This window comes from Pezoporus occidentalis, unplaced genomic scaffold (genome assembly GCF_034315485.1).
Source record: "Pezoporus occidentalis ecotype Australia unplaced genomic scaffold, CSIRO_AGI_Poc_V1 ctg17, whole genome shotgun sequence".
In the NCBI taxonomy this organism is placed as follows: Eukaryota; Metazoa; Chordata; class Aves; order Psittaciformes; family Psittacidae; genus Pezoporus; species Pezoporus occidentalis.
In genome coordinates this window covers 2728894-2756564 of record NW_026913531.1, presented here as the reverse complement: position 1 = coordinate 2756564, position 27671 = coordinate 2728894, and the positions used below count along the sequence as shown (strand labels likewise).

Genomic DNA, 27671 nt, shown 5'->3' with positions numbered 1-27671 from the left:
CCCAGCACTATTAGTAGACACCATCTTTATCAATGACACTATGATGATCTATAGAAAGTTCTTACAACTTACAGAAAATATAAAGCATACCGATGCTAAATGAAACAAGGTTATCTTGCCAAAACTAATGCTTTGTCTGATGCAAAAGCAAAATCCCAAAGTAAGCGTGAATCTAAGAAACAGATTAAGGGAGTGGGGGACTTGTTCAAAGTGTGTCTGAAATGGCACTGTCACCTTGATGTTGTCCCCACCTCACACTGCAACAACTTCAGTCACAGCTAAAATCAAACAAAAACAATCAAAATTAATGGACACAAAGCCCCTCTTTGGCTTCAACAGTGCTCTCGGGCCGAGCACTCGCTTTCCTTTCTAAATTGTCAACAAATAAAAAGAACTTTTATACAATAACATCAGAAGGACTCCCAGCTCTAAGAAGTAGCTAAAAAAATTTATTGCATGCTGTACCACATGAGCTTGGTTTGGACAGAGGAAGAGACAAAACTGCAAAGTCATGTGTCCTCTGGAGTCAATTCTTCCTCTGAAGAAACCCATATTCCAAAATAACAAGTTTTGCCAAGTAAATTATTAACATTAATTTTACAGCAATTCTACTGACCTTTTGGATGCTGTATACATGGAAATTAAGGTAGTATTTTGCCCACAGACCTAAACTCATTGGAAGCAATGGCAAACCTCCCCTTGGTCATGTTTAGCATCAGGCTTGGACCTATAAATAGATAATTCAGCTATACTTACAAAATCATTATGGTAGATCACACCAAAAATATCACTATTAAAAATTTATGGGACCATATTCCATCTAGCACTTTGATGCAATTTGACAGAAAGATGACAACAAGCACAAGAACCACTTCCAAAGCTGCAGCATTAAGTAATTAAGCCCTAGGCATATATATAGCTCTTAATGGATACCAAGCATATTTTGTCTTATTTCCATACTTTTATCTGTGCATACAAAGAAAATACCCAGGAACACGCTGGATCAGAGAATTAAACTGAACACATGTGGTACACACAGTCCCTAAACCAGTATTTAAAACAATGCAGTTTAGTGCATAGTTGTGAATATTTAGTATCTTTTCAGCTTTGTACAGACATGAATTTTAAGACTCCTTCAGTAAGATGGTATTTGGCTTAGGCATAGTAGCTACATGTATGAATGTCCCTTCTGTAAGCAAAATTATTTACTGAAACATTCCACACAATAAAAAGGTAAGTGCATGATTCAAGGACTTTCTTCATTACACATAATTGCTTTGGATTCTGCCTGAAAGCAGAATCTCCTGGCTTTCTTCTCCTGATGGGCCCACAGACCCCCAAAGGGAGGGCTAGGTGTGCAGGGATGCAGCCATGGTTGTACTGTGTAGTGTGGCACATCCCTGAGCAAGGGGAACCTAGAGCTGGCCCACCCTAACAGCACTGCAGGTTCCAGCCAGATAACTGGGCATCTGCATTCAGGAAGCTGCCCCTACCTGCAGCCACCAAAGCTGGTTTTGCACAGCATTCTTCAGCTGCTCTGGCTCCACGTAAAGCATGGATAAAGCCAACTCCTTCAGCTGTGCACACACAGCACAGACATTCCCTCAGTCCTAAGACCTAGACATGGCTGAAATGAGTTGCCACATGCTGAATTCCTTCACTTCCCCATATACCTGTGTGATGCTGATGAAGGACCTCCACAACTTGCGCAAATGACTCAAATAATTACCACTCTGTGTTACAGAATCATACAGAAGTAGGTAAACAAACACAATAAAAAAAGGAGCAAATTATAAAATTTACTTTGTTAGTTTGTTTCAACACCTATATATTCCTCTGAGAATACTTCTTAACATAGTATGGGATGTTCTATGGTACATAAAGCTTTAGCATCATGAGAGCTCCGCAGTTCTGGACTGTACAAGAATGCATTTTAGCAGTGAGTTTCACATATATGTGCTATGACCAAAGAAAACTAAGTGTAGTAGTGTTAGTATGAATGGTATCTACATAGAGCCTAGGATTATCTCTATCCTTCAATATATCAGTAAAAGCACTGGAGCACTCAGGAACAGCACTAGCAATATATTCCAAACTTCTCCTTAACTTCCCCCCACCCCCATTTTCTTTATTTAAACCTTTATTCCTATTACTTTTGTAGTTGTTACCCAATATGCTTGTGCTATTGTTGCTCACTGGTGTCATGGTTTAGCCCAGCCGGCAACCCAGAGCCACGCAGCTGCTTGCTCACTTCCCCCCTTTTCCTCCCCTGGCTCCCAGAGGGATGGGGAAGAGAATCAAAAGAATGTAACTCCCACGGGCTAAGAGCAGCCCAGTAACTAAGGTATAACAGAAACCACTACTGCTACCACCAATAATAATAATGATAGGGAAATAACAAGGGAAGAGAATACAACCGCTCTGACACAAGCAGTGACCCAGCCCTTCTGAGTAACTGCCCTCAGTTTATACACTGGGCATGACGTGCTGTGGTATGGAATACCTCTTTGGTCAGTTTGGGTCAGCTGTCCTGTCTCTGCTTCCTCCCGGCTTCCCCTCCTCCCTGGCAGAGCATGAGACTCAGAAAGTCTTTGGTCAGACTAAACATTACTGAGCAGCAACTAAAAACATTGATGTTATCAGCATTGTTCTCCGGCTGAGAGTCAAAAACACAGCAATGTACCAGCTATTAAGGAGAAAAATGACTGCTACTGCTGAACTCAGGACAACTGGAAGCTTATGCTGGGTCCTTTCTTTTGTCTCTGTTACATATGTTCTATAAGAGACACTTTACACCTTTTTGCTAATACATTTCCTACCTTAGGTCAAAAGAGAAAACAAATATGCAAAAAACCCTATCAAAATAGTGCTGTGTGGAGACCTCATAGCAGCCTTCCAATATCAGAAGGGGGCCTACAAGGATGCCAGAGAGGGACCCTTCATCAGGGACTGGAGTGACAGGACAAGGAGTTATGGATTCAGACTTAAAAAGGGGAGATTTTGGTTAGGTATAAGGAAGAAGTTCTTTACTGTGAGTGTGGTGAGGCACTGGAACAGGCTGCCCAAAGAAGTGGTAAATGCCCCATCCCTAGCAGTGTCCAAGGCCAGGTTGCACAGAGCCTTGAGCAACCTGGTCTAGTGGGAAGTGTCCCTGCCCATGGCAGGGGGGTTGGAACTGGATGATCTTAAGGTCCTTTCCAATACTAACTATTCTATGATTCTAAAATTCATAGACTCCTTCCACCCACTTCTCAACCTATTTCAACAGGATCCAATACCAAAATGGCTGATGCTTGCCATTTGTGTACACTCTTGAACTCCACAAATCCTTCCTGAGCTTTTTTTTGATGCTCATTTTCATTACTGTTGTAGCAGAGCAAATGTTCAGAGTGTGATCTACCGAACTACCAGCAAAGATTACTATTGCAGAATCTGCAATTTCTTAATGAAAATGAAGTTGCTCCTGAAAATAAACCAACATAATTAGCAAGGCAGTGCTGTGTGAAATTTGCACCATTCTCTTGTTAACCTATATGTCAAAATGTATTACTGTGTGTATGTAAATTTGCATTTGCAGTTCAGTAACCTCACAGATTATGATCTAACCACTTCTGGAAACATAATGCTACAAGAAATAAAAGCAAATCTAGTGCCTGGCTCTAATTTGTTATTTTATTAGAGGCTTTTTCTTCAGTGATTCTAACTGCTTAGGGCTTGATCTTCATAAATTGCATCCTGTCTAAAAGGAGCCATATTATTTCTACAGTGAAATTTCTAATTCCTTCTCTCCTCTCAATTAAGTCAAATTAGTTCTCTCTTGCATCTAGCTTCCTCATTTCAGGGTTGGGCCCAAGCATACAAACATACAAGCATGTTACAGAGCAGCACTATTTCTAGTTACTTATGAGTGCAAAATTTTGTCTTTTAGGGAGATCCTGAGATCCTCTCAAGAAGCAGGTCACTGACTTGATCAACTGGGCACCCTCATGGGGCATCACCGTCTTAACCTTGAGTAACACAGTACAAAGCACAAGACGTTTCATTTTCAGACCTAACACATCCTGTGTTGACCTATGTAGCCCAGAAATGAGTTAAAGCAGAATGTTTAAAAATGTTTTGCAAACCAGTATTTTATATCACCCTCTACAAAGAAAGAAAAAAAAAAAACCACCACAATTCCAACATCAGCAGTCCAGCTCCCCACCTTCAATGCAGTTGCTGACACACAATTTGTCCACCAAATTACTTCACTTACACCATCACAGAATTTGCAGCAGCAGAATCACCCCTTTGTACTTCTGCTGATCAGAAACTGCAGGGACTCATATCCTTGAATAACAGTGCTGACTGATGAGGATGGATCCACTGAATCCTACTTCACCCCTGCATGCAGCCCAGCCCATTTCTCCCATCTCTAAGCAGCAAATAGTGTTAGATCTACACCACCAGATCCACTCCTCCTGCCATGCAAAAGGCTCCCATTTCTATAGCAAGTACATCCAAAACTGGTTGAACTCCACAATGCTGCTCTTAACCAACTTGGATTAGGGTTCAAGATGCTCGTTTACCCCACTCCCCTGCCTGATGACTGAGACACTCCCTCACATTTTTTTCCAGTTCTAGCTGGAAAGGGTTCAGGGAAGGAGTAACATGCTCAAAGTTACAAAGCATCTTCCACATCATAAATAACTAAACAAATGATTCAAACTAGAAAAGGAGACAACTAAGGGAGAAAATTAAACAGTTCTGTAAAGTCGTAACGGTGTAGGGAAAGCATGCAGGGACTATTAAATCATTCTCTCTTCCAATACAAAAAAGCTATCAGGAATCAGGTAAAACCACAGAAATAGGTAGTTCACCAGACATTGAATAGTTGAGCCACAGAGCTCTTTGTCAAAGTTACTAAAATAGGTAGTAAAAATGCACGTGTCTTCAAAGATAACAGCTGTCTCTGGACAGAAATCCAGTCAGGATAATTAAATATGTAGAAACCACATTTGGCTCAAGAGCTCCCTAAGTTTTTGACTGGTCAGAAATTTGTGAAACATTTAAAAATAACCATATATCCTCATCCTGTTCTTGCATCCCTCCTAAGCAGATATTTATGACTGCATGTGGCCTGACCAGCACAGCAATTCTGGCAGATCCAGACTTCACTCCAAAGCCAGAACAAAGGCCTCAACAAACTGTCACAATTCCTGAAAAAAAACATTGAGCATTTGCTCTCGTTTCAGCAACAGAACTCTTCAAATTCTCCTTGTAGTAACTTCTCTGGAATGCCAGCTTATTTTTATGTAGTACAGAGCCTTCTGGGTTTGAGCTACAAAGCTAGTGAGGTTTTGTTGCTGCTGAGGTTTTGTTCTTGTGCCATGAATTGCTGACATGATGACTGTGAAAATGCTCTGCAGGGAAACACTGCAGTATTCTAAAATATTAAATATTGATCCCTGGAATCTGTGAGGTTTTTTTGCCTTTAGTCTTGCTCTGTGATATACATACCATCTTTTCTGCTCACCTCTTTGATTATGCATACTGTAGGAAGGACTTGACATCAGTGGTTCAGCTACTTCATCAGAAAGTATTGCTGAAACCCTTTAAAAATGGAGATCATTACCTGTCATTAATTCCTTTAGAACATTACATAGAGCAAACCCACAAATTAGGGAATGCTTTTAGAGCAGCAGTCAGTGTGCCCAGCAACATCTCACCAATCAAAGGAAAGTAAGCCATCAGTAAATTATGCTTCTCTCCTGATTCAAACAGGCCTGTATGACTTTGTACTGAATAAGAAAGCCACAAGGTTTCATCAGCAAGAAACTCCATTATGTCACCACTGGACTTAAGGTACTCACTGTGCTCACTCGCACATTCATCACACAATTTTGGCATGCGATTGAGATACAGTAAAAAGACTGAGCAGATTTGAATGTTAAACTTCAGCATGCTCAGTGACTGCCATAGCTCTTGGGTTATAATACCAGGTTTCAGCTGGCCACTATATAATTATTTTCATATGGCAGAATAACTTCAGCAGGGGAGCTGATCACAGACTTACAACAGTGGTTAGTTCACTGCCTATCACTATAAACAAGAAACATGCAAGCAATCTTGGTTTTTCAGAGGCACAGTGGGAATGTTCAAAATCTCAAATATTTTCATAGTTTTCGTCTCGGCTTCATTTGTTCATTCATGGGGGGAGACAGCAATCCAGTTCACAAGCTGTACTTATGGCCTAGCACTATCAAATAGCCCTTCTGGGAAATCTAACCTGTTGTTTGTGAAGATGAGAGACTGCAACAGTCTGTTCTGCCTAGTGAGACTACAAATGCTGCATCTAGCCTAAGTTACTAAATACAACTCAGTCTTTATCTGCAATGCTCCTATTTCTTCCATTCTGGCTTTCCTCTCAGCAAACACAATGTGTAATTGTCCTGAATTATGTGCCAGTTGTTCAGCGTGGGAGAAGAACTAGAATGAAGCCAACAAGACCAGATAACATAGATCCTGAGGGAAGACAGGCAAGTAAACTCACGGGAATTACTGCTGGCTTCTCCCAGGGAGGCAGCTCTAAACATTGTTTTTATCCCAGCATATATCTTTAAAATATTTTGCTTGGATACTTACACAGATCAATTAAAGTCAGCTTTAGAAATAAAGCACTGGCCTCAGTCATCACCTGGGCAAGGTAAAACATTTAGATTCCTAACAGGATTGAAATGCATTTACAAGATCTTCTACAATTCCTTCTAATTCAGAAGCAATTCTCTATTGTAGTTTTCCACATAAAGGACAGCAAAACCAGGAGAAATTTCTTGATTTCTACTGTCCCATGCTATTAAAATACCAGAACAAATATTATCGAGAAAGATGAAACAATGACAATTTTACAGTTCTAGAGAACTGAAGGTTTCAACGTAGCTTCCATTAAGAAACAATTTGGAAAAAAACTTAGTGCAACTAATTAGGCCCTAATTACCAAATTCCTAGTGGAAAGACTTGGTGATAAACTGCATACAAAGACACTCCGCTAACTTCTTTTCTGAATCACCACCAGTTAATGTGCCCCACTGAATTTCATAGACACAAACACATCCTATGCATACCACATTCCAAACCTGGACTGTACTGAAACAACTCATCGGGAGCTGGGAGTCATTTCATTGCAGCTTTACAAAGACAGCTGCTTTGGCTCCCAAGTCCGCGGATTACAAGGTAATACTGAAGTGTAAACCAAGATGTATTTTTTGTACAATTTTCCTGACAAAACCTTATGTTACATGCTGTTAAATATGTTGGAAATGATATATTACATAAATTAGTTGAAACACCGCATGTCAAGTCCTCTGTACAGCTTATGGTTTGATACATAAGCAGAAAAGACAGCCTTTGTTTCTTTTTGTACTATGTCAGAGAAGAAAGACCAGTCATGCTTGAAAAATCAACTCGAAAGTGGTTTTAGAAAGTCACACAGAGTACCACAAGACATTAGTGATGATGATAATTAGCACTAAGACATGCATGGCTAATACTGTATTTCTTTAACTAGTAACCCTATCATACCATACTACAAACAAAAGCACGGGTTGTGCAAATATTTTGTTTTGTTTCAGTAACATACCTCTCAGTCACTTGTTTTTGTGCTTTCTCTCTTTCTTACTCTTCTAAAACATTGTAAAGGAAATGGCATCTCTCTAAAAAACACTGCAAAGCTAGTTTTTTGGCTCTTTCAATACTCCCCTCACATGACAAGAATGATTAAGTAAGTTTTAAAAGGAGCAAAACCAATTTCTTTCTCCTTGTCCCCATCTGACTACCAGACTCAAAACAACAGGATGAGGGGAGCTTGCATCCTTTCTAGTCAACCATCTTGCCCTGCAGCCATGCTTCTCCCTCTAGCTAGCCAACATCAGTCCCTGCAATGCTCTCCCTTTTAAACCCTGCCTTCAGCACAGATGTGATTAATTGCAATTTACTGAACACTCCTAGTCTGCCCAGGGACCAGCCTCCAGCTTGCTCTACATCCACTGTATCAGTTCTACAGGGACAAAACCAGCACGTTTCCTTTGCACCTCAGTACTAATGGGGCATAAAGAGCAGATCTATAAAAGCTGATACTCTGTGACTCTTGAAAGCAGAATGGAGCAAAAGATAACAAAATCACCTGTAATAATTCTTCCCTTTCTGGTCCAAATTCCTAAGAGGTATTTTCCTCTCTTCCTAAAGCGACTGTCCTCCATGTAATGGCTCAGCTGTTAATGTCACTGTCTTTTGAAACAGGTCATGCTAATGGCAAGCTTGCTTTGCACATACTGCTTCGAGCTCATTAATATGCATGTTCTCTCTCTGTTCATTTGTTTCTCTATTTACTTTGAAGTTGCCTCACTGGAACCTGCACTGCTTTTCTGTGTTCAGATCTTGGCTGGCATTTCTCAGCTTGCTACGTCTCTGTTTTTTATCTAGGACGCAAATGGGACCAAATGTTGCAAAAGTCAGTTAACAGCAGCTCAGGTGACATTTGGTGCCCAGCTGAATGAATTTCTTGGCCTCCTCACCCTCACTGCTGAGAGATGTTCTTTCTACTTGCTCTCAAATTGACTGTTTACACTGCAAATTTTAGGGCAAGTAACATCTCTGTATTTGTCAAGCACCTGCCCCAGGAGAGTACAGGCCCACATTGTGCTTCTATGAAAAATAACACCACCTGGGTTACCTTAATTCTCTAAATGTCTATTCCACCTGAAAGAGCTATTTCCAGCATGGGAGAAGGAATCAACTTTGACTCAGATATCAAATTCTCAGTGTGATAAGGGAAAGTGATTCAGCTGTCTTCTTTTTGCCTTTGTGATTCAGGAGCAGCTTATTATTCAGATGACAGCATTGTAACTGGGAACAGAGTCAGTCATAACTCGGAACTTCTGTGACAGGGAGGAGCAAAAGTATTTCTATTTTATTCAGAGGTCACTATATTAATATCTCTCCACACAGAGACCAGTCCCAACATTGTCTTCTGCAACAGGCCCATGTCATCCAAGGTTATTTTGGGGTAAAAGACTTGGAGATACTGTTTTCCTCAAAGTACCTCCAGGGACAGCCGTTAGCTAGTTTCTCTTGAGGCTGCAGGTTGTGACAAGGTAGATCTGCTTCCTACTAAGTCCCTTCCTAGCAAATCTGCAGACACACAACCTTCATGATTCCTCCATACAAACAACAGTTTATTCTCAGTCAACATCCATTAGAAAACCAAGGAACACACCCTGAAGCATATGAGGGGAACTGGCCATGACCAAGACACTGAGCCTGTCTAACTAAGGAGTGAGCATGGTTGCTTAAACAAATTTACTAGCCTTTTTCTAGAGGGCTGCAGGATTAAAATCAAACAAATGGGTACAAATGCCTTTTTCAGCAGATGGGACTCTAAGCCACTGCTAAGCCGGTGCATCAAAACCATTACAGTTTGAATCCACCTTCAAACTGTGTCCAAGTTACCTCCAACCCTTTAAATCCCCACAGCATTTCTTGCACAGAAACGCACTAGTATGCTAGGCAAGTTTTTAAGCAGCCAATTCTTCTACTGGATCTCACAAAATTTTTCATGACACAAAAATATTTCAATATGGATCTGTTTTTTAATACAATATAGTTCACTAAATTATTTGCAGCATCAGTTTTAACAGGATCCACAAAAGGAAGCATACATAAATTAAAAGAACTGAACTGAGCCAGTGGTATAGACCAGGATCACTAACCTACGTCATCATGCAAAGGGCTGCATATGAGTGATTTGGAAATGGCAATACAACAGGGCTGACAGGTAGGCAGGAGCTGAGAGTCCCGGCAACTTGACAGGGCACTTCAGTGCAACCTGAGGGTGCTTAACACACAGGCCATCTAACATCTAACATCTTTAACACACCACGTCTTCCAGTTCACACTGTTTACTGGCATGTGCCTCATTTGATGCAATACAGAATCCATCTCACAGCCACTAGCTGAGGCACTTGACCTCAGTCTAGATCTACTGCTGCACAGCCTTGGGTTAGTAACTATATATTCTCCAACAGGAGCAATAGCAAGGATGCAACGTTATCTCAAAATCCATCATACACTACAATACACTGAACAACTGCAAATCAGAACAGTGAGTAGAAATAGCAGTGGTAAGAGCCAAAGTGACCACCTGTGGAGGAGCTAACAGTGTAGAGATGAGAGCACACACCAAAATGTAGTTTTATTTTCAAAATTACCTTGCTTACTTGTTTTCAGCATCTTTAGGTAGCCAAACAGCTCAATGTGCAAGTGGAGATAAGTGGCATTCTTCGGAAGCCAGTGTTGGAACCAGTGCTGTTTAAAATCTTTGTTGCTGACACAGACAGCAGGATTGAGTGCATTCTCAGCAAGACTACTGATGACACCAAGTTGTGTGGTGCAGTCAACATGCTGGAGTGGGGGGATGCCATCCAGAGGGACCCGGACAGGCTCAAGAGGTGGGCCAGTGCAAACCTCGTAAGTTCAACCTAAAGGGGGCCTACAAGAAATCTGGGAAGGAACATTTTAAAAGGGCTTGTAGGGACAGGACAAGGAGTAATGGCTTTAAACTGAAAGAAGGTATATTTAGATAGGTATTTGGAAGAAGTTCTTCGCTGTGAGGGTGGTGAGACACTGAAAGAGGCTGTCCAGAGAAGCTGTGGCTGACCCATCCCTGGCAGCATTCAAGGCCAAGTTGGATGGGGCTTTGAGCAGCCTGGTCTAATGGCAAGGAGGTTGGAACTGGAAGATCTTTAAGGTCCCTTCCCTAAACCATTCTGTAATTTCATGAAAATCCATCTCATTCAGCCCTGAAAATTGGTGGTTATTTCATGTAAAACATAAAACTGACAACCTGAAGACTAGTGCGTTTAGCTTTGCTCTTATTAAAATCAATGGAAAAATACCTAAAACTCTGTGACTGTCACATCATAGTCATCTGCAACCTGAAAATGCAGTCAAGCTCTAATGAGATAATGCACATCACTTAATCAACCAAAGAGGACAGATGAGAGAGCATGCCATAAAAAGATTTTGACTCACAGTGGCTAATTTCTGAACATCTTCATCAGATGCTCCCAGTGAAGCAAGTCCTATCTCTTGTGAAAACTGTGCAAACTTGGGATCAGCAAGTAGAGGCACGTGTCCCAAGAGTTCATGGCATGTATCCCTGAAGGCATGAAAAGTAAAAGAGATCATTACAGAAATTAAGGCCATAATCATTCCATAATTAATTAAACGTAAGCCATTTTATATGACCTCTACTTTAAAAGTCTTACCATGAAGCACTTTTTTTACAGTGTAATTGTTCTTCCCTGTGCATGGTTCCATAGAAATATTCATGTTTGCTTCTATTAAATAGATTATACATCATTTAACCCCACCTGTTCTGTGACTTCCCCATCATTTCTAGATTGAATGGAAGGGCCTAATCACTGCTGTCTTCCAGGCTTAGTACCATAAAGACTGAACTGCCCAAAGGAAAGCCAGATGTCTCACAAGTACGGTTTTCAGCATTTCTTTCCATGTGCATCAAGTTCAAATCCAACACATTTCCTCTTCCTCTTCCCCATTCCTCTTTTTGCATGTGGGTACAACTTTACAACCAAATATTTTGCCACTTCCCACTATAAATTCAGGGTAATATTTACAGCGGTTTCTGTGTGCTTGATTTCTTGTTTAGTCCTGAGTTCCTTCTACAATTACTGGGTACTTTTGTAACTTGGTCCACTTTTCACCAAGCAGGTTTCAGAAAAAGCAGAGAAGCCAAATCATTTCAGAAAGAACTGCTGTCCACACCTGTAAGTGCATTTTAGCCATGACAAAGTGCAGATATAAGTGTACAAAAAACTGCCAACCAGCCTAATGGAAGTGCACATGCATCATCTATAAAAGCTCTCAAACAATTCTGAAAGTTTTGGTGCATTTGTGCTAAGAAAATAATGGACCTGGTAGTAAAGTTCACTTTAAAAATCAGATCTGACATTTCCTTTGCTTTTGCCTCTTCAAAGACATTTCTTTTTTATCTTTTTTTCTTTTTCTTAAGCTGTAAACAAATGCTTTAAAGGCAGGGAAAAAACATCAAGTTTTCTGCTTTCTATCCAAAATCATCCAATTTGTCTTTTATAAACTATTTTTGTTTGGAAAGACAGAGAACCTGACACTTCAGATAAATCATGAACAGAAAAACAACACTGTATTATTTAAAGTCTCCTTACTCATTATTCTTCACCAAGAAGGCTGCAGCAACTGTGTCTAGGTAGATAGTAGTAGTTAGTTTCTCAATGCATGCAAATGAAGATTAGCATTTTTGGCATTCCTAGGTTGCTTCACCAAAAGCTTCTCAAATAGAGTTTCAGTACTGAAGGGAGACAGAGAAGCTTCTCTTCTCAGCCCAGACGGCCTCACTGACAGACGCTTAGCAACATTTGCTCATGTTACATTCACGCCTTTTGGTGAGACAAGCACCATTCTGAAGTTGTACATGACAAGTTTAAGCCAATTTCATATACAGATAATTCATTCACTGGTACAGAGAAATTACCAAGTTTCATTTCTCTTCCTTCCTAGACACAGATATTTCCCAAAGAAGCAAGGGAGGTGAATAGATAATCTTGCTCCTGATAAAACAAAAAGTACTTTTGGCATGATAAAACAAACATGATCCATGAACACTGACTACAGATTCAGTTGTAGCAATATGGGCTGAGTGCTCAAATTTGCTGTGTGCCAGTATTTTTAGTCAGCACCCATAAAACATGTTTGATATGTACAGGCGGGCAGGAATGGTATCAGACATCATACTTACATAAGGAAAATTGTTTGCATTTGTTTTCTACTGCCTGATAAAGCTTGTCCTGAAAGTAATCTTTCTTCCCTTGTTTCTACACCATTGCATGTCCTTTCAGAGCCCTGGAAATTCCCAATTTCTCCAAAAGCAGCTGGTAAGAAGGCTTTTCTTTTATGATCTCCACATCCCTTTGGTGATGCTCTGAGTCTTGCGAGATGATCAAAGTAGCCTACCACAAGACCCATAGGTTAGATAATACTCCTTTTCTCACTGGAGCTCAGACTTGAAAAATTGACTGCCTCTGCATGGTATCTGTCTCTTTGTTCAGGAGATGGTTTGCATCGCTTGAACGATAATCATCAACAGTTAATAACCTTTCTTAAATTCCTCCAGTTACAGACATAACAATTTCTTCTGTCATCTCCTGCAAGCTTTAGCTTGCTAACAATGCAAAGGACAGCAGTAAAAATGAGTCTGTAGTCTGATAGATATACCCAGAGAATTCCCAGAACCAAACAATTCACTGGAGGAACCTGACTCCTCCAACCATCACCTTCCAACACAGAAATGGGCCACAAAGCCCATTCTCTGGAAGTCCAGTGCTCAAACTCCAATTCTCATTTCTCATCTTCACTGATGAAATCAACATTGATTCCTGAGTATTTCACCTATGCTGCACTGCATCAGACCACATGTATTTAACTTCGTATCAGTAGTTCAAATAACAAGAGCAAAGATATACTGGAACTGGCTTCAAATTCCTGGCTTCGGGTAAGGCTTCTACAGCAGCATCACTACTATTGGTACCTGCATGAGTGTCTACATCTCTGTTTTCCTGTGCTAAAGCCACAACTCCCAGAAACAAATAAGCAAAGACATGTTATTCCTTGTTCTGAACTGGGACACAGGCTCTTTGTGTCACTTCTACCCTTGCAAACAAAATGAGAACAGACAAAGCCTAGCCCCTTTAACTTGTCTCTCCTGACAAGGGGAGGAGGATGAGGAGGCAGAAGTTATTTGTCTCATGCCTTTAGCCTGCAGATTCTTCCATTAAAACTATGCAAAACAGTATTTTTAATATGCAGTTATAAAGAGGGGAGCTTGAAACAAAAATCATATGAACAAAAAAAAAAAGACCAACAATAAAAAAAAAAACAACAAAGCAAAATCTTCTAGGCAGAACCATCAACTACCATTCAGTATTGTCATTGGAGTCTCTTAGATGTCCCTGCCAGCCTGGCCCTTTATAGATAGCCTAAACAATATAATTCTTCATTTAACTACCAAAGCTTGATTCTTTTGTTTTGTTTTGTTCAGAAAATAATTAAGTTCCTTTAATTTATTCACACACATTGCTCGGAGAAAATAAGATTTTTGTAATGCACTTTTCACAGCAAAAGATTTTTCTTGGAGTAAATTAGTTAGCAGAGCAGAGGAAATCTATATAGCTCTGTGAATGTAGTAGAAACATAATGAAACTCAGAAAGAAATGTTCTAAAATGCATATAGTAGTGATACAGATCAAACCAAATGAACTCTCTAATTTGTATCTAGCTCTATAGCCTGGGTGTTAAATCTGATGGAAAGCCCACTGAAGTCAAAGGGAGTCTTTTTACCAGATTTATGTCATTGAAATGCAACATTCACCAAGCCAGGAACCTGCAGCAAATCTCGTTATGGCCCCGTATATCAACCAGCAGATCTCAGGGCATTGCAGCTACTGCAGAGACAAAGAGCTGTCCCCTCTCAAGTCAATTTAGTTTTGCCATTGATTTTTAAAAAAAAAAAATAGGATTTCACTCTGTATTTCTGATAACACTTACTATATGCTCTAACTATACATATAAAAAGAAAAACACATTTAAAAAGGTATTTTCAGAATTTTTCTATGGAGTTCCTAATAGTCAGTACACACTATTGAATTTATGTGAAGAAACAGGTCTGCAAAACGAGAGTAACAGCATTAGAAAATGACAGCTTCATTCCTCTGTCAGTTTAAATTTAAAGCTGCTAAGACTATAACCTGGATTTTTAAGTTCAGCCCAAAAACTGAACTATTATTACTACACAGTGACTTTGCAGGCACCACGACCAGAAAGGTTACAAAAAAAGCAGCTGCCATTACTATTAAGGATCAGCTGTAACACACTGCATAATTGTGAATGTAAGCAGCACCCTCCTGAAAAGTACAGGGGTCTCAAATATACAAATCAATGAACGAGAGAACATCAAGAAAAGCACAGACACACTTAATTGATTCCTGGAAGATGTTCCTTCCTTTGTTCCTGTTGGAGTTATGTACCTAAATCCCCTATCAATAGATTAAAATGATCTTCCAGTTTGCATTAAGTTAATAAATGTCATCCTTCTTTTACTGAATATTGGCAGGTGCTGTGATCTGAGACACTGGCTTCCCACAGGAGAGGAAATCATGGGTGCAAAATCTGGTACTTCCAAATTTCTTTTTTTAATATCTAGAAATATTTTCAGATAGATCAGAAGAGGTCCAGCATCATATATGAAAACCCTTCTTTTACACTGCAGCAATTTGCCCACAGATTTAAGAGATTAAAATTATAATTACAAAGTATAAATTATAATTACAGAGGTTACAGAAACGAATTAATTTCTTCAGGGATTTCCACCTCTTTCCCAAAAGGAAAACACACACACACAAAACTAACCTCACAGCACTTCAGCAAATACTTTGCCCAGTTCACATGCTGAGGAAAAAAGTAGATAAGTGTATAACAGCACCACCTGGTGACTCCTGCCAGAATAATGTTAGAGCATTTTTAGTTCCAGCTTAATATGCGGTTTCATTAATCCTTTCATATCCAAAAATATCACTCCATGGTTTTGGCAGTCTATTCATGAAATCAAAATTAGGCATGCATCCAAATGTTTGCAAGGCTGGAGCTGAATATATATGTATGAATCCTTTGTGTAAATTTGGGCAAAAAAAAAAAAATACACTCAAGTAGTCCAGGCTGACTAAACAACAGCTACAATTTCATGCTAACCACCTGACGACTGACTCACTGCGAAAATGTCATTCCTTGTGGTTAAAAGATCAGCGTATGACTTTGGTAAAACTACTTCCATGTTATCTGACTGACATGTATTGTTCTGTTATTACTGTACAGAGCACACCATATATAAAACACGACAAGAACTACAATCGCTTTGATCTTTTTTCCCCCTACTTTTCAACAAGAGACCAAATGCTGAAATATTTCATCCAAACTCACAATATTCTGTTTTAGAAAAGCTGCAACGCTGTCCCATGAAAGCCTCTTATTTCTAACATGTCCCCTATAACAGGCTTTATAGCTAATATCCTCCCTGGCTGAGAGACTAATGCCTCATGACTGCTTGTGTTGTGTTACTGGAGATAAATGAAGGTCAGCTGTGGAGTCTGACCCAAAGAAAGATAAATGGGGACGTAAGAAAACCAAATTGTAATTCTGAAAACATTTTTTTTCAGTTGATTCAGGGTTTTCTTTCCCCAACTTCTTTCCTTAGCTGTCCACCAGAGAATAAAATTTTAGATACTTGTTCAAAATGCTTAGTTCAAAACTCTATTTTTCACTGAAATATAATCCAGATAGAATATTTTTACCCACCATATAAACAACCCAGTCATTTAAGAGCCTTGCAAAAAGTCCAAAAGAAGCCCCTGAATAAAATTCTGGCTCACCAATGTAAAGGGTTTTGTCATCCATGGTGTAAGTAGATTTTTACACTTGAAGGAAGGTTCCTGTTTTCAGTCTTGACAAATTCAGTTAGGTCGTTTAAGAATCTAGTGAGCATATTTTCTCAAAACTAAAGCAAATGTAGCAACTTACGGTTCCGGTGTGTAGAGAGGATCCGAGCCATGTCGTATGTACTGAGTACAGTGAAAAACTCTATATGCTAAGCCAGCTAAAAAATCTCGGGGAGACAAGTATCCAGCAACTGGTCTCACTGTGAAGCCAGACCTTTCTGAAGTGAAGGAGACAATAAAATACCACATTTTATATATATGTATATCATTGTATCAGTTTCTGAGGACAGGTAGTGATATGTTGTCAATTATTGTACCAGAAGCATGACATGGAGAATCATGGCTGAAGATCACCACACATAATTTTCACCTATTATATAGGAGAACTACCTTGCATTGATAGTGTACGTTTAATGAAAACAGTTTGAGGTATTTCAAAGTGGGTCTGAATACATTCATCTAGAAAAGATGGTAGGGTACCGTAAGTGTTCTCAAATCATAGATTTTTATGTCTGGTACCAAATGGGAGAGAAATTTTGAAAACAGAAGATGTCTTCTGTAACATATATTAAAAACTAACAGAACAGAGCAGGATTCAATGAAATCTGTTCTTATTTTTACAGATAAATTATGGTTTGTGACAGTAAAATACTGGCTTTCTCAGTTGAGATCCTCATTTAAATATTTAACGAAGTGTTTCTTTGTCAGATTGGTCCCAGTGGGAAATAATTTCACTCAGTGACTTTGAAAAGCACAATTCTCTCCCAAATTCATTCTTTATTCTTTCCAAGTGTTTACAGGAGGATGTTCCAGTTTTTTAATAGACACTACTATTGCTGTATTTAGCCTGAAAACCTCCTTCTGAAGGAGTGTGAGGGTTTGAGTTTCTAGTTAGGGAGAAAGAAACCATACACTTTAGCATCATTCCTTAGAGACCGTAATACAATACATGAGACACCCAGAAGGACATAGCCAAATTCTAAGAGTGATGAGTCAGTTATTACCAAATGCAGGTGTTCACAAACAGAAATTATGGATGAAGAAAGGAAGCCTTTCATTGCAAATTCTGTATTTCTCTTAGCTAAAGATTTTCAACACATATCTGGGGCAAAATGCATTGCTAATTCCTCTCATAACATTTAACAACACATAATATTTTTTTCCAAACACCCATCTTTACAGTATTTTACTTCTGGAGCTCCTGAAGCTCCTGAGCAAGAGGATTAAGGAACAAGCATGTGTATCTGAAAGATCCTTGAGGAGAAATTAAAACCTTAAATTAACTCTTTAGTGGCTTTTCCTCTCCTGCTAAGAATAGCAGGTTCATGTCTGCCACTTCTTCCATATGGGATAAATCTCCATTACAGATGAAAAATAAGAGTATTTTCAAACTTAAATATGTAATATACTGGTCACTTTAAAAATAACATTAAAGAGAGGTACCAGATCACCTATGCAGTCACATTGATTTTTTTCAATATATGACTTTAGGTACTGAGCACTCAGGAAGCCTCCTGTCCTCCAAACCTGCTCTCCTCTTTAAATTCAATTATCTTGTCATTTTATTCCCTCTTTTACCTGCCTGGATATTTAGGGGGATGCCCACTTGCAGTTATCAGAACTCCCACCCTGTGGTACAATCAGAAAAGCAGAGCTAACTCTGCTCTTTCTTTTCATTGTAGTGAGTGACTTTTCTCTCTGTGAAGAGAGGAACGTCAAGTAATAACATTACATGATACATCTTCAGCTTTTTAACTCAAATTCCTAGTTGCAAATACACAGACACAACTGTTTTGACTCAACAAACTTTCTGCCATGGAGAATGTCAAAACCAGAATGATACTTCTGGCCAAACTAAAGTCCACTGACAATGCAGAGAGTCTTTTCACGCCATGTGCTTTGTATCTAACAAAAAAAAGAGTATTTTCACGGAACTCTATTTACATATTGACAAACCCAATATGGAACTTACCCTTAAGAAAAACAGAAACATCTTGCAGCTGAGGCACGTTATCCTCTCTGTATCCACAGTACTTAGTCAGCAGGGGAAAGTTTTTCAAATACTCATGACAAGCATGGGTAGGATAGAGTTTACTGAGTTCCCTAAATACCACCCCCCATGTTTTAATTTCTTCAGCTGTGTACTCCACTCTGGGAATGGGCTGACCACTGTAAAAAACAAAATAATGCAGAATACATCTGAATACAACCAGATTCTGGACAGACTGAGGATGCAAAATTTCTGTAAAAATTATTATTTAAATAAATAAAGGAAGACACAAACTTTTAAAACTATTAAAAACTATTTTGAAATTACAGCTAGATGCTTTTATCTTAGACTTTCTTATTTATGTTACATTGTACATATTGCATTCATTTCTTAAGAATCGTATTTCTTACTAAGCAATGAAACTATTAATCTTCATATATATCATAGTAGAAAGATGGATTTCTTATATGCCATGTTCCTATACCAGAGTAATATTTCTCCGTTTATTGTCACTGATGCCTTAGCAAGTGGTTAGCTGAAGATCCTTATTTAGTCTAATTTGTAGATTCAGTAAGACCATCAGCAGACTGCACTTACTATGCATTCTTTAAAATACTTACTATTCACATGGCATCATTACTTAGCATTTTACAAAGTGAAGATCAGGCAGTTATATGGATGTTTAGAAATGTGTGGATCCAGCTGAAATACATATATTTATTGTTTAGATGGTTGCTTACATATGCAGATATGTTTGGAACCCCAAATTCATGCAGGATGACACCATGAGGAAGCTCACCTCAGAGCCAACAGCCTATCCTAGGTGTAACTAAGCCTCTAAATACATCTCTCCTTTAATTACTTTTTCCTTTCTTCTGCACCATTCCCCTGCCTCCTCGCCCTTCCATAGATGTACAGAAAAGCCTTCCAGAGTACCTGTAAGCCTGCCTCTGATATCCAGGATTTGCCTTGAGTGGTTATAGCTAATTCAAAACTGATAGTGTGAAGGGTACGAAGGGATCCTTCCAATTTACACTACCTTGTATTTAGCTGCAAGGAATTTCCCATGCCATGGTCATGGGCCATCATCTCACATTATCAGGTCTATCTCCCTAGAATACACTTTATAATCTTTCTCTGGATTTAAAATTCATGTTATATCATGAATACAATCTGCCTTCTCTGCAAGTATCTTCTTTTCCTGCACTGTAATGTACTACACATTGGCAAAGGGATTCAGAGGATCCTCCTCCTCCCCATCAGTCCCTATCTCCCACTCCCCTGTACAGGGCTGGCGACATGGATGCTCCCAGACCAGTGCTGCAGCTTCTCCAGTACCACGGACAGTAGCTGAACGGGTGTACTGGGCATGGGGAATCCTGCCATAGCGGAACTGCAGTGCTGCGCTTCTGCTGGGGGTGAACTTTCCATCTTGGTTGTTGCCCAGTTCATAGTGTTGCCTATCTCCATTGTACAAGGTAACAAGGAACGAGCCCTCATGTCATATGGTGATTGCTGCTATGCAGTCCCTACGTGCACAAGAGAGGCTCATCTGCCCCAGGCTTACTGTGGCTGCTCTCTCATCTTTATTGAAAACTTCCCATTTAATCCCCTTGCCTTTCGCTGTATCAAAGAATTTCGATCCACAGCAGTTATCTGTCAGTCAAAGGCTACTTTGTATGAGGTACTCATTCTTGTTAAGGACTCACTGAACATACAATACACCCGCTAGTTCCCCTTCAGCCACTCTTTTGCAGACATGACAGGAATTGCAACACATTCAGTGAAGCATTTCTCATCAGCTGAAGCTGTACTGGGTCTGCGCCCACTCTGCAGCAGGAGTGAGTCCTTCAGGTCTAGTATCTGTCTTCACCTTTACACTTTATCAGCCTTAAGCTGCCTGCCAGCTCACGGAAAACATAACAGCTATTCTAAATTGTACCATACATGACAGATACAAGCAGGTTACTGCTCCATCCACCTGAGGTTGCCAGAATACTGTTCAGTAGCCTTGTCACTTTTTTTCATACCTGACCTCTACTGTGGATGCTGCCAGTACAGGTCAGCGCTGGCCCAGCAAAGAGGAAGAAGTGTGTGCACCAGGTGAAAAACTCAGGTTTTTATTTAGCCTGCCACTAGAGAGGTATAACACAACCAAGGATCTGAAGCTTGGTCCCTGCTCACTAAAAGGTTTATAACTTAGTTATTGTTTCAATTAATTCACTAGTACTGAAGTAAGGTTCACTGAACATTAATTCCTTAATAGGATTTATGCCTAGGAGAGCTGATCTTATTTCTAGCTGATCATGGCATTGCTTTCTTTATCTAAAGGATCAAGGCAGCCAGACTTGAGGGAAGACCTATACCTTTCTCACTCAGCTCTGCAAAGCTCATTGTTCTTGCCCTCTTATTTCAGCAAGCAAGACCCACCTTGCACTCAAACATTTCAGTAAATCACATAAATGGCCAGCCTGCATAGCCAGTTTTCTTGTGGCTGAGTAAGATGACTCCACAAGCCAAGCCATCCTGAATTTTTATTTCCCCTTATTAAAACAGGGTCTTTCCATTTTGCCACGGTCATGAGCTATCAACTCATATTATGAATTCCCTCTTAAACGTAGTATTTTTCCTCCAGATTTAATTTTCTCAACACTTTTTCAATCCCTAATCAGTCTCAAAGGATTAATTAGCAACATCAACACATTTTCACTATCTTTAGGGTAGAAGCTAAGTGAAGGAAGGAGGAAATTTTTTTTGGCCCATTTATTTCATACAGCTGATCTTTACTGCTGTGTTCTATTAATGTGTCTTTCCCTTTATCACCCAGCACCAGCAAATAGCTGCTTCTCCAAGTTCCCTTCTTAGTGTTTCTCCCTCTCTCTCCACTACAGAGGCCTCTTTTATGTTCAAACAAAGCAGAGCATCTACCACTATATAACTGTAGCAATTCATAAAGGAAATGCTGATCGGGGATTTTCAATTCAACAATTTATTTACAGAGCCAACTCCTTGTAGCCAATTTTTTTCATCCAAAGCTATTATTTTTTTCAGGAAACAAATGTTTTGGTTTTGTTTTTTTAAAAAATACTTTTTTTTTTTTTCCTGGCAAAGGAAAAGTAGAAATGAATCAAGCCTCAGCAAGTGATTAGGGAGGTCACTCACCTGGAAGACACTAAGAGTTTCAAGACAATGCTCTGAATTTATCCCTAAGGGAAGCAGTCCTTACAACAGAGCTTTTCTTTTCATATAAGTAAATAGTTATTAGTGATAAGACTGTTCCAGCGTAGTGTCAAAAATCTCAGCTCCTCAGCATGGGGAGCAGAAACAGCTTAGCTGTAGCAGCATGGAATCCTCCCCGAGCTGATTTGCCCTTCCCTCAGCGTGGCTTAGGCTGAGCTGCAGGATGCTGAGGCTACATGTCTCCCTGGGCTGTCTCTACAGGCATACTTAGAGACAGTATAGCCCAGCAGACATGGCACATGCCTGGGGTTACGATAACCACAGCGTGAGACCTGTGGAGTATGAATGAGCTTTTGCCATTTCTAAGTAACTGCTTTAAGCACTGGCTTCCCAGTGATTTTGTAGTCCCTGGGTAAAAATACTTGAAGCATTTTGTTTTCCCTCTGCTTGTAATAACTGGAGAGTTTGAAATCTTTTCAAGGTTTGAAAAGATCAATAGGGTGAAGGAGCACTTCTGAGAAGTTTTGCTGTAGTACAAGATCTGACCCGCAAATAACATCTGGTTTGTGTTGTTTGGTTTCTGTAATGTGCCTGCAGAAATGGTTCTTGAGCCTTCAATACCTACAGAAAGAAAAGGTTTTTCCTTTCCCTTATCTGTTTTTCTGGGGGTATGCAGGATTACTATATGTGAGTTTTGTGAAAAGATTTTTCTCACTGGTTTCAGAGTGAAAAAAAAAAACCCGCCTCTTTGTAGCAGAAGACCAACCACTGCTAGCGAGCCAGCTGCATGATCTTACCAGCACTTAACCAGCTGAGAGGGAGAAGGAAAGAAGGTATATCCAGCAACTTAGCAGCTGTGAAGTGCGTGGCACTACTGTTACCATCATGGGTGAATGGAGAACTGTCCAACTTATGAAAGAGCTCTAGGAACACACACAGTCTGCCCTCACGCACAGGTACCTGCTTGCCATTTCTTACTGCAAGAAATGCTAGGCAAGAAGCTAAACCTACCACAAGCATCAGACTAGAAAAAAAAGAAGATAATAAATCAATCAACAGAAGAAGATAATAAATCAATCAACAGACAAAAAAACTGTCTCAGTTTATATCTGAAAGCTGTAAAACTTAGGACTTACCTGGTCAGCCTAGGAAGCTTCTCTACCAACCAGCACCCTGCTCCTAGCATGCAGCAGCTCAGTATGCTGGATGACTATCATGAGCCCCCAGCTAAATAAATGCCACCATGAGTGGAAAAAAGGAGAACCAGAACTGGCACTTACCAATTTATTATATTGGTAATAGCTTAACAACAGGAATGGGACAGAAATAAAGGAGAAATACAATCAGGATTACATGTCACAAAGCAGAGCCAATCCTCCTGTCCCCCCAGCTTTCTGCAACCCATATACTAGCCCTATATGAAAAACAAAAAAACGGAAATGAAAAACCTTCACCCCTTTTTTTGCTTCCTGACAGAATGCGCCTTCTATGAAAGGAGAAAAAAAAAAAAAAAATGTGTTATATTCTTTAAATAGGTACAAATCCCAAAGGAGAACAATTAAAACCTGAAGAAGTGTGGTAAAATGGAAAAGAATATGAAACTAATATGTTCGTTCCCTTGAGAATGAGAGCTTAGGCCTGTTGCAAATGAAAGCTAGAATAGGATTAGAATTAGTTGAATACTTCTGTGACAAGAAAATTGCAACACAGTAGGTGGTTGTAGGTAGCACAGAAAGTTTTCTGATTTCCACTCATGGTAACAACACCACTTCCACTATAGAGAAATTCACTGACTGAATTTTGAGAAATTTAGAGCTGTGTTAGCAAAAACAATTAATGGCATTTTGCAGCGTCCAGGATACTAAGCACATGAAAAGAAAACACTAATTTCATTTACAGTGAGCTTGTCCAATTACAAAGGGATTACAGACATGTACAACTCAGCAGTGCATCAGTCTGTCATTAAGACATACAAGTATTTGTAAATGAGTTTCTTCAGTTTTAGCAGCTATGAATAAAATGCTGAAGAGATAGTGCTTACCTTTCAAATGCTTTACTTGTCTGTATCTGTACCAAAAACATAATGGGATTTCAAGCATCAGGTTTGCCATTTATAGCCTATACTAAACTAGTCAAAGTTTAAAGGATGACTTTGTCTACTGTTAAACTTCCATCCTACAGAACGAAGTAAAGCATGAATCCTAAACAGTCAGCAGCACAGGGAAGAATTATGCCAGTACTTACTATTTATAGCTCATGGCAACATCCACAAAGTACTTTCTTCTCTGTCGATAGACATTGTCTTTAAATCCCTTAAGCAAGGAAGAAGAGAGTAATTCACAATAAGGACAGAAAACTGGTTGTAAGAATTACAAAATAAATCATTAAAGTGTTTATTTAGTACTAAATTATACTGTATTTTGATTAACACTAGCTACACTACTGCAAGAAAAGATAAGGATTCCTCCACTTTTTTCCCTACCAAAGTCCCACGGGAGTTTTTTTTGAGTTCCTCCTTGTCTGATCAATAACTTCTGACAAAAGTGCTGACTTACTCAGTTGAAGATCATTCAAGAGCTGAAAACATGGTACACGGGATTTAAAAGTCTGTCGCGTGTAGTGAAACTGAGACTAAAACCGTTAGCCAATACGGAGTGGGTTAGGGCTCTGATGCTGAAGTGGTGCTGTACTGGTTCTGTAACAGGGTAATTCTCTTTGGTCCTCTGGCACCCATGCACCACCACAAAGGCAGACACCAGAAGTGGCCTTTGAAAGACTCATCACAGATTTCACAGGGCTTTTTTCCCCCCATCTCTAACACCTAGCATTCCACATAGGCTAACAAATGGTGTGTAAATTATGTTTATAGGAGTTCCCCCAAGTGTAAAATATATATTCATATAATGCAAATGTCTTTTTTCATTGTCTGTAAAACTGAAGGCAGATTTTCAGCAGAGCACTCAAGTATTTAATGAAGGCACCAGCTCAGAACATAAAAGAGTATCAAATGGCCCGTCACAGCCATTGACTCAAGGCTGGAATGAGCTGCCACTACAGCTTCTGTTTGAACCAGATTACTGTTCATGGTTGAAGGTAATCAACAGGCTTTTCCATTCTGAGAAAATGTGAGGTAAATCCTAGTTTATCATCAAGAAGTATATGGCAGAAACCAGAATCTAGGAACACACTCCCCAAATGTGGGCCCACAGTGGGGGGAAGGGCTCACACATGGTAGAGATGGCTGGGAACCAAACAAGGTGATGACAATTATCATGGTTGATAGGCAGGCAGGTGACATTGGAGACAAGGAAGTGGGGCTGCCAGGGGACATCATCATGATGTCCTTTTGCTTGTGTACACAGGTGTGAGGGTCTGTGCCTGAGCTCTCACCATGGCATGGGTGCTGTAGAAGCTGTGGAGCAGACAGGACAGAAGGCAGCAGCCTGAGTGCCATTTCTACACTGAAGTAGAACCCCAGACCCAGGGCCACTAGGAGTACCTGCTCTTCCTTAGCCAAGGCAGTCACCAGAGAGGTGTCCGCACAAGCCCTGTAGTACCATGGTATACAGATGCATCACCAGAAAGTCCCCTACACCAAACTGGTCTTTCTGCAGTCACAAATGCAGAAACACATTTTTCACTATCTTGGACAATACCAGCAAAAATGTGTGTGACAAAACCCAAAGGAGATTATCACCTACAGGTAGAGTTTAATCTGATTCTACTACAAGACATTCTTATAGTCAGATATCTTATTTCATTACCTACTTCCTTTCAAATGGAATTTTCCTACAATACCAGTTTAATCCAGCCTATTTTAGGAATGAATATAACTAGCTATCACCAGCATCTTTCAGCCAAATTGTCCAAAGGTAGAAACTTAGATCTGTAACACATGAAAATGTACCATAAATCCTTGCAATAATCTGCCATCTAAAGACTCAGAGGTTAAGCATTTATGGACATCAGTCATATGAAATAAAACAATAACAAATCTATTTTTCTGCCTCTTGCATTGAGCATTTGGGTGCACATACGGCTTGCGTGAAATGCAGGCTTGTCTCCTGTCATCAAAGTCCGAAAACAACGTGAGGCACTTTCTCATCTGATGCATTCATGCAGAAACAGGAACATCTTGTTCTATTTTGTTTTGTAATTACTTCTTGAGTGCCCAAGGAAGTACTCCTTCATAATTGTTTCTTCTCTGACACCTAGGTCAATATCAATTCTTACCTAAGAGCTACGTGTGGCAGAGCCAAAGGTCATATTGATCTAAACTCTTCAAAGTTTGAAACTGTTCTATCAACTAGTTCATTAAAAAAAATACAAATAAATGAAAGCAGAACAAAAGGGGACATAGTTGTTGAACAGTGAAGTTTTCTAGAAGATCTCTTTTTTGAGTGCCCTACTACAGAAAAATTAATTCACTGAAACTACTGAAGAGAACTAAATCCCCACCTTCTGAAAATCACATGTTCAAAACAGCACTCAGAATCAGCAGTTAACAGGCTCTTTATTTGATCGGCAAATAACCTGAACAGATCATCTACAAGACAATTTTACATTACACTTACAGGGTGATCTGCATCCAGCTCAGATCCATACATCAAAACTCTTTGTGAGCATTTGTCTAATTCAGATATCTTCCTGGGGAACCAGGGTACACAGTCAAGATCTGCAGAAGACAGAATGGGAGTTGAATGTACTGGCATATAAGACTATGCAGATACTTGTGCAAAACGTTTGTCAGTGTCTAAATCAAGTGATACAAAAGCAGCCTTGCCTTCTTCATCAGTCCAGATGTTTTCTGGTGGATTGAGAGAGACAATATTCGTTTGAAACTTGAGCAACTGGATTAGTTCATTAAATTCTTTCTTACTGCAGTCACAGTCCACAAAAATTTCCACCTCCGAGTTCCTTCTCTTCGATTTTCGTGATTCAATATGAACCATACTTATATGTTTCTCCTGTGGAAAGATGAAATAACAGATGAAATACAGACATACCAGCTAGAAGGCATATTCCTCATTAAAGCTTTTCCTAATTATTAAAATGTGTTTGCATTGAAAGTACTTACTTTGTATTTACGCAATTAGTGACACAATACTGATAACAGAAGAATTTATAGACTGAAAGTAAAAATAAAACTTATTCTTAATGAAGAAAGTTAACTAATGATTTCATTTCATCTATCAAAATAACCTCTTGTAGAAGAAAGTATAGGATTATAACTTGCATAGAATCACAGAATGGTTTGAGTTGGAAAGGACCTTAAGATCATCTAGTTCTAATCCCCCTGCTATAGGCAGGGACACCTCACACTAGACCATGCTGCCCAAGGTCCTGTCCAACCTGGCCTTGAACACTGCCAGGGGTGGAGCATTTTATGCTTAAATTTTATACTTACATTTGCTATAAACACGAAATTCTAATGCAATTTTATTAGGCAATGTACATAATAATAATGTTAATTTAACTAGATTCGAGTGTGCTCACTTTCTCTTCACTGCACTGCACAGACTTAACAACCTAACACTTTTATCACACTGCTTTGCCTCCACTGTCCTTAGACACACCCCAAAGCCCTCTTCAATCATTAGTAAGTCAAGCAGACTACGTGCAGTACCAGCAGACTGACCAAAAACTGTATATTGCATGGGGATCCATATGGGAACCAATACTTCACCATTTACATTCTAGTTAGACACATGAAACCCTGACCCTGCAAGCACTTAAAGGTGCATTTAACTTAATGACTGAACACTGTCTTGCAGCAAGACTGCCACCACCACTTGACTGTATATAATTTAGATTCTGAACTTCTCTCTGAAAATGCCTCCTTTCATTGTGGCCTGCACAGACAACTTCAAATCTAATTTACATTGTTGAGAATCACACACCAGAAATCTAAAGCAAATGGC

At 39.6% G+C, this 27671-nt stretch overlaps 1 protein-coding gene across 1 annotated transcript in view; it reads right to left on the bottom strand.

Annotated features, from left to right (window-relative positions):
* TPH2 (tryptophan hydroxylase 2) overlaps nucleotides 1-27671 on the bottom strand; it is a 53041-nt gene that overhangs the window by 20900 nt on the left and 4470 nt on the right. The window contains exons 3-8 of the mRNA XM_062613751.1: nucleotides 26534-26717; nucleotides 26325-26425; nucleotides 23995-24062; nucleotides 18553-18749; nucleotides 16663-16798; nucleotides 11068-11194 (exon numbers count right to left, since the gene is read on the bottom strand). Coding sequence (XP_062469735.1) covers nucleotides 11068-11194; nucleotides 16663-16798; nucleotides 18553-18749; nucleotides 23995-24062; nucleotides 26325-26425; nucleotides 26534-26717 — 813 coding nt within the window. The remainder of the gene's footprint in view (nucleotides 1-11067; nucleotides 11195-16662; nucleotides 16799-18552; nucleotides 18750-23994; nucleotides 24063-26324; nucleotides 26426-26533; nucleotides 26718-27671) is intronic.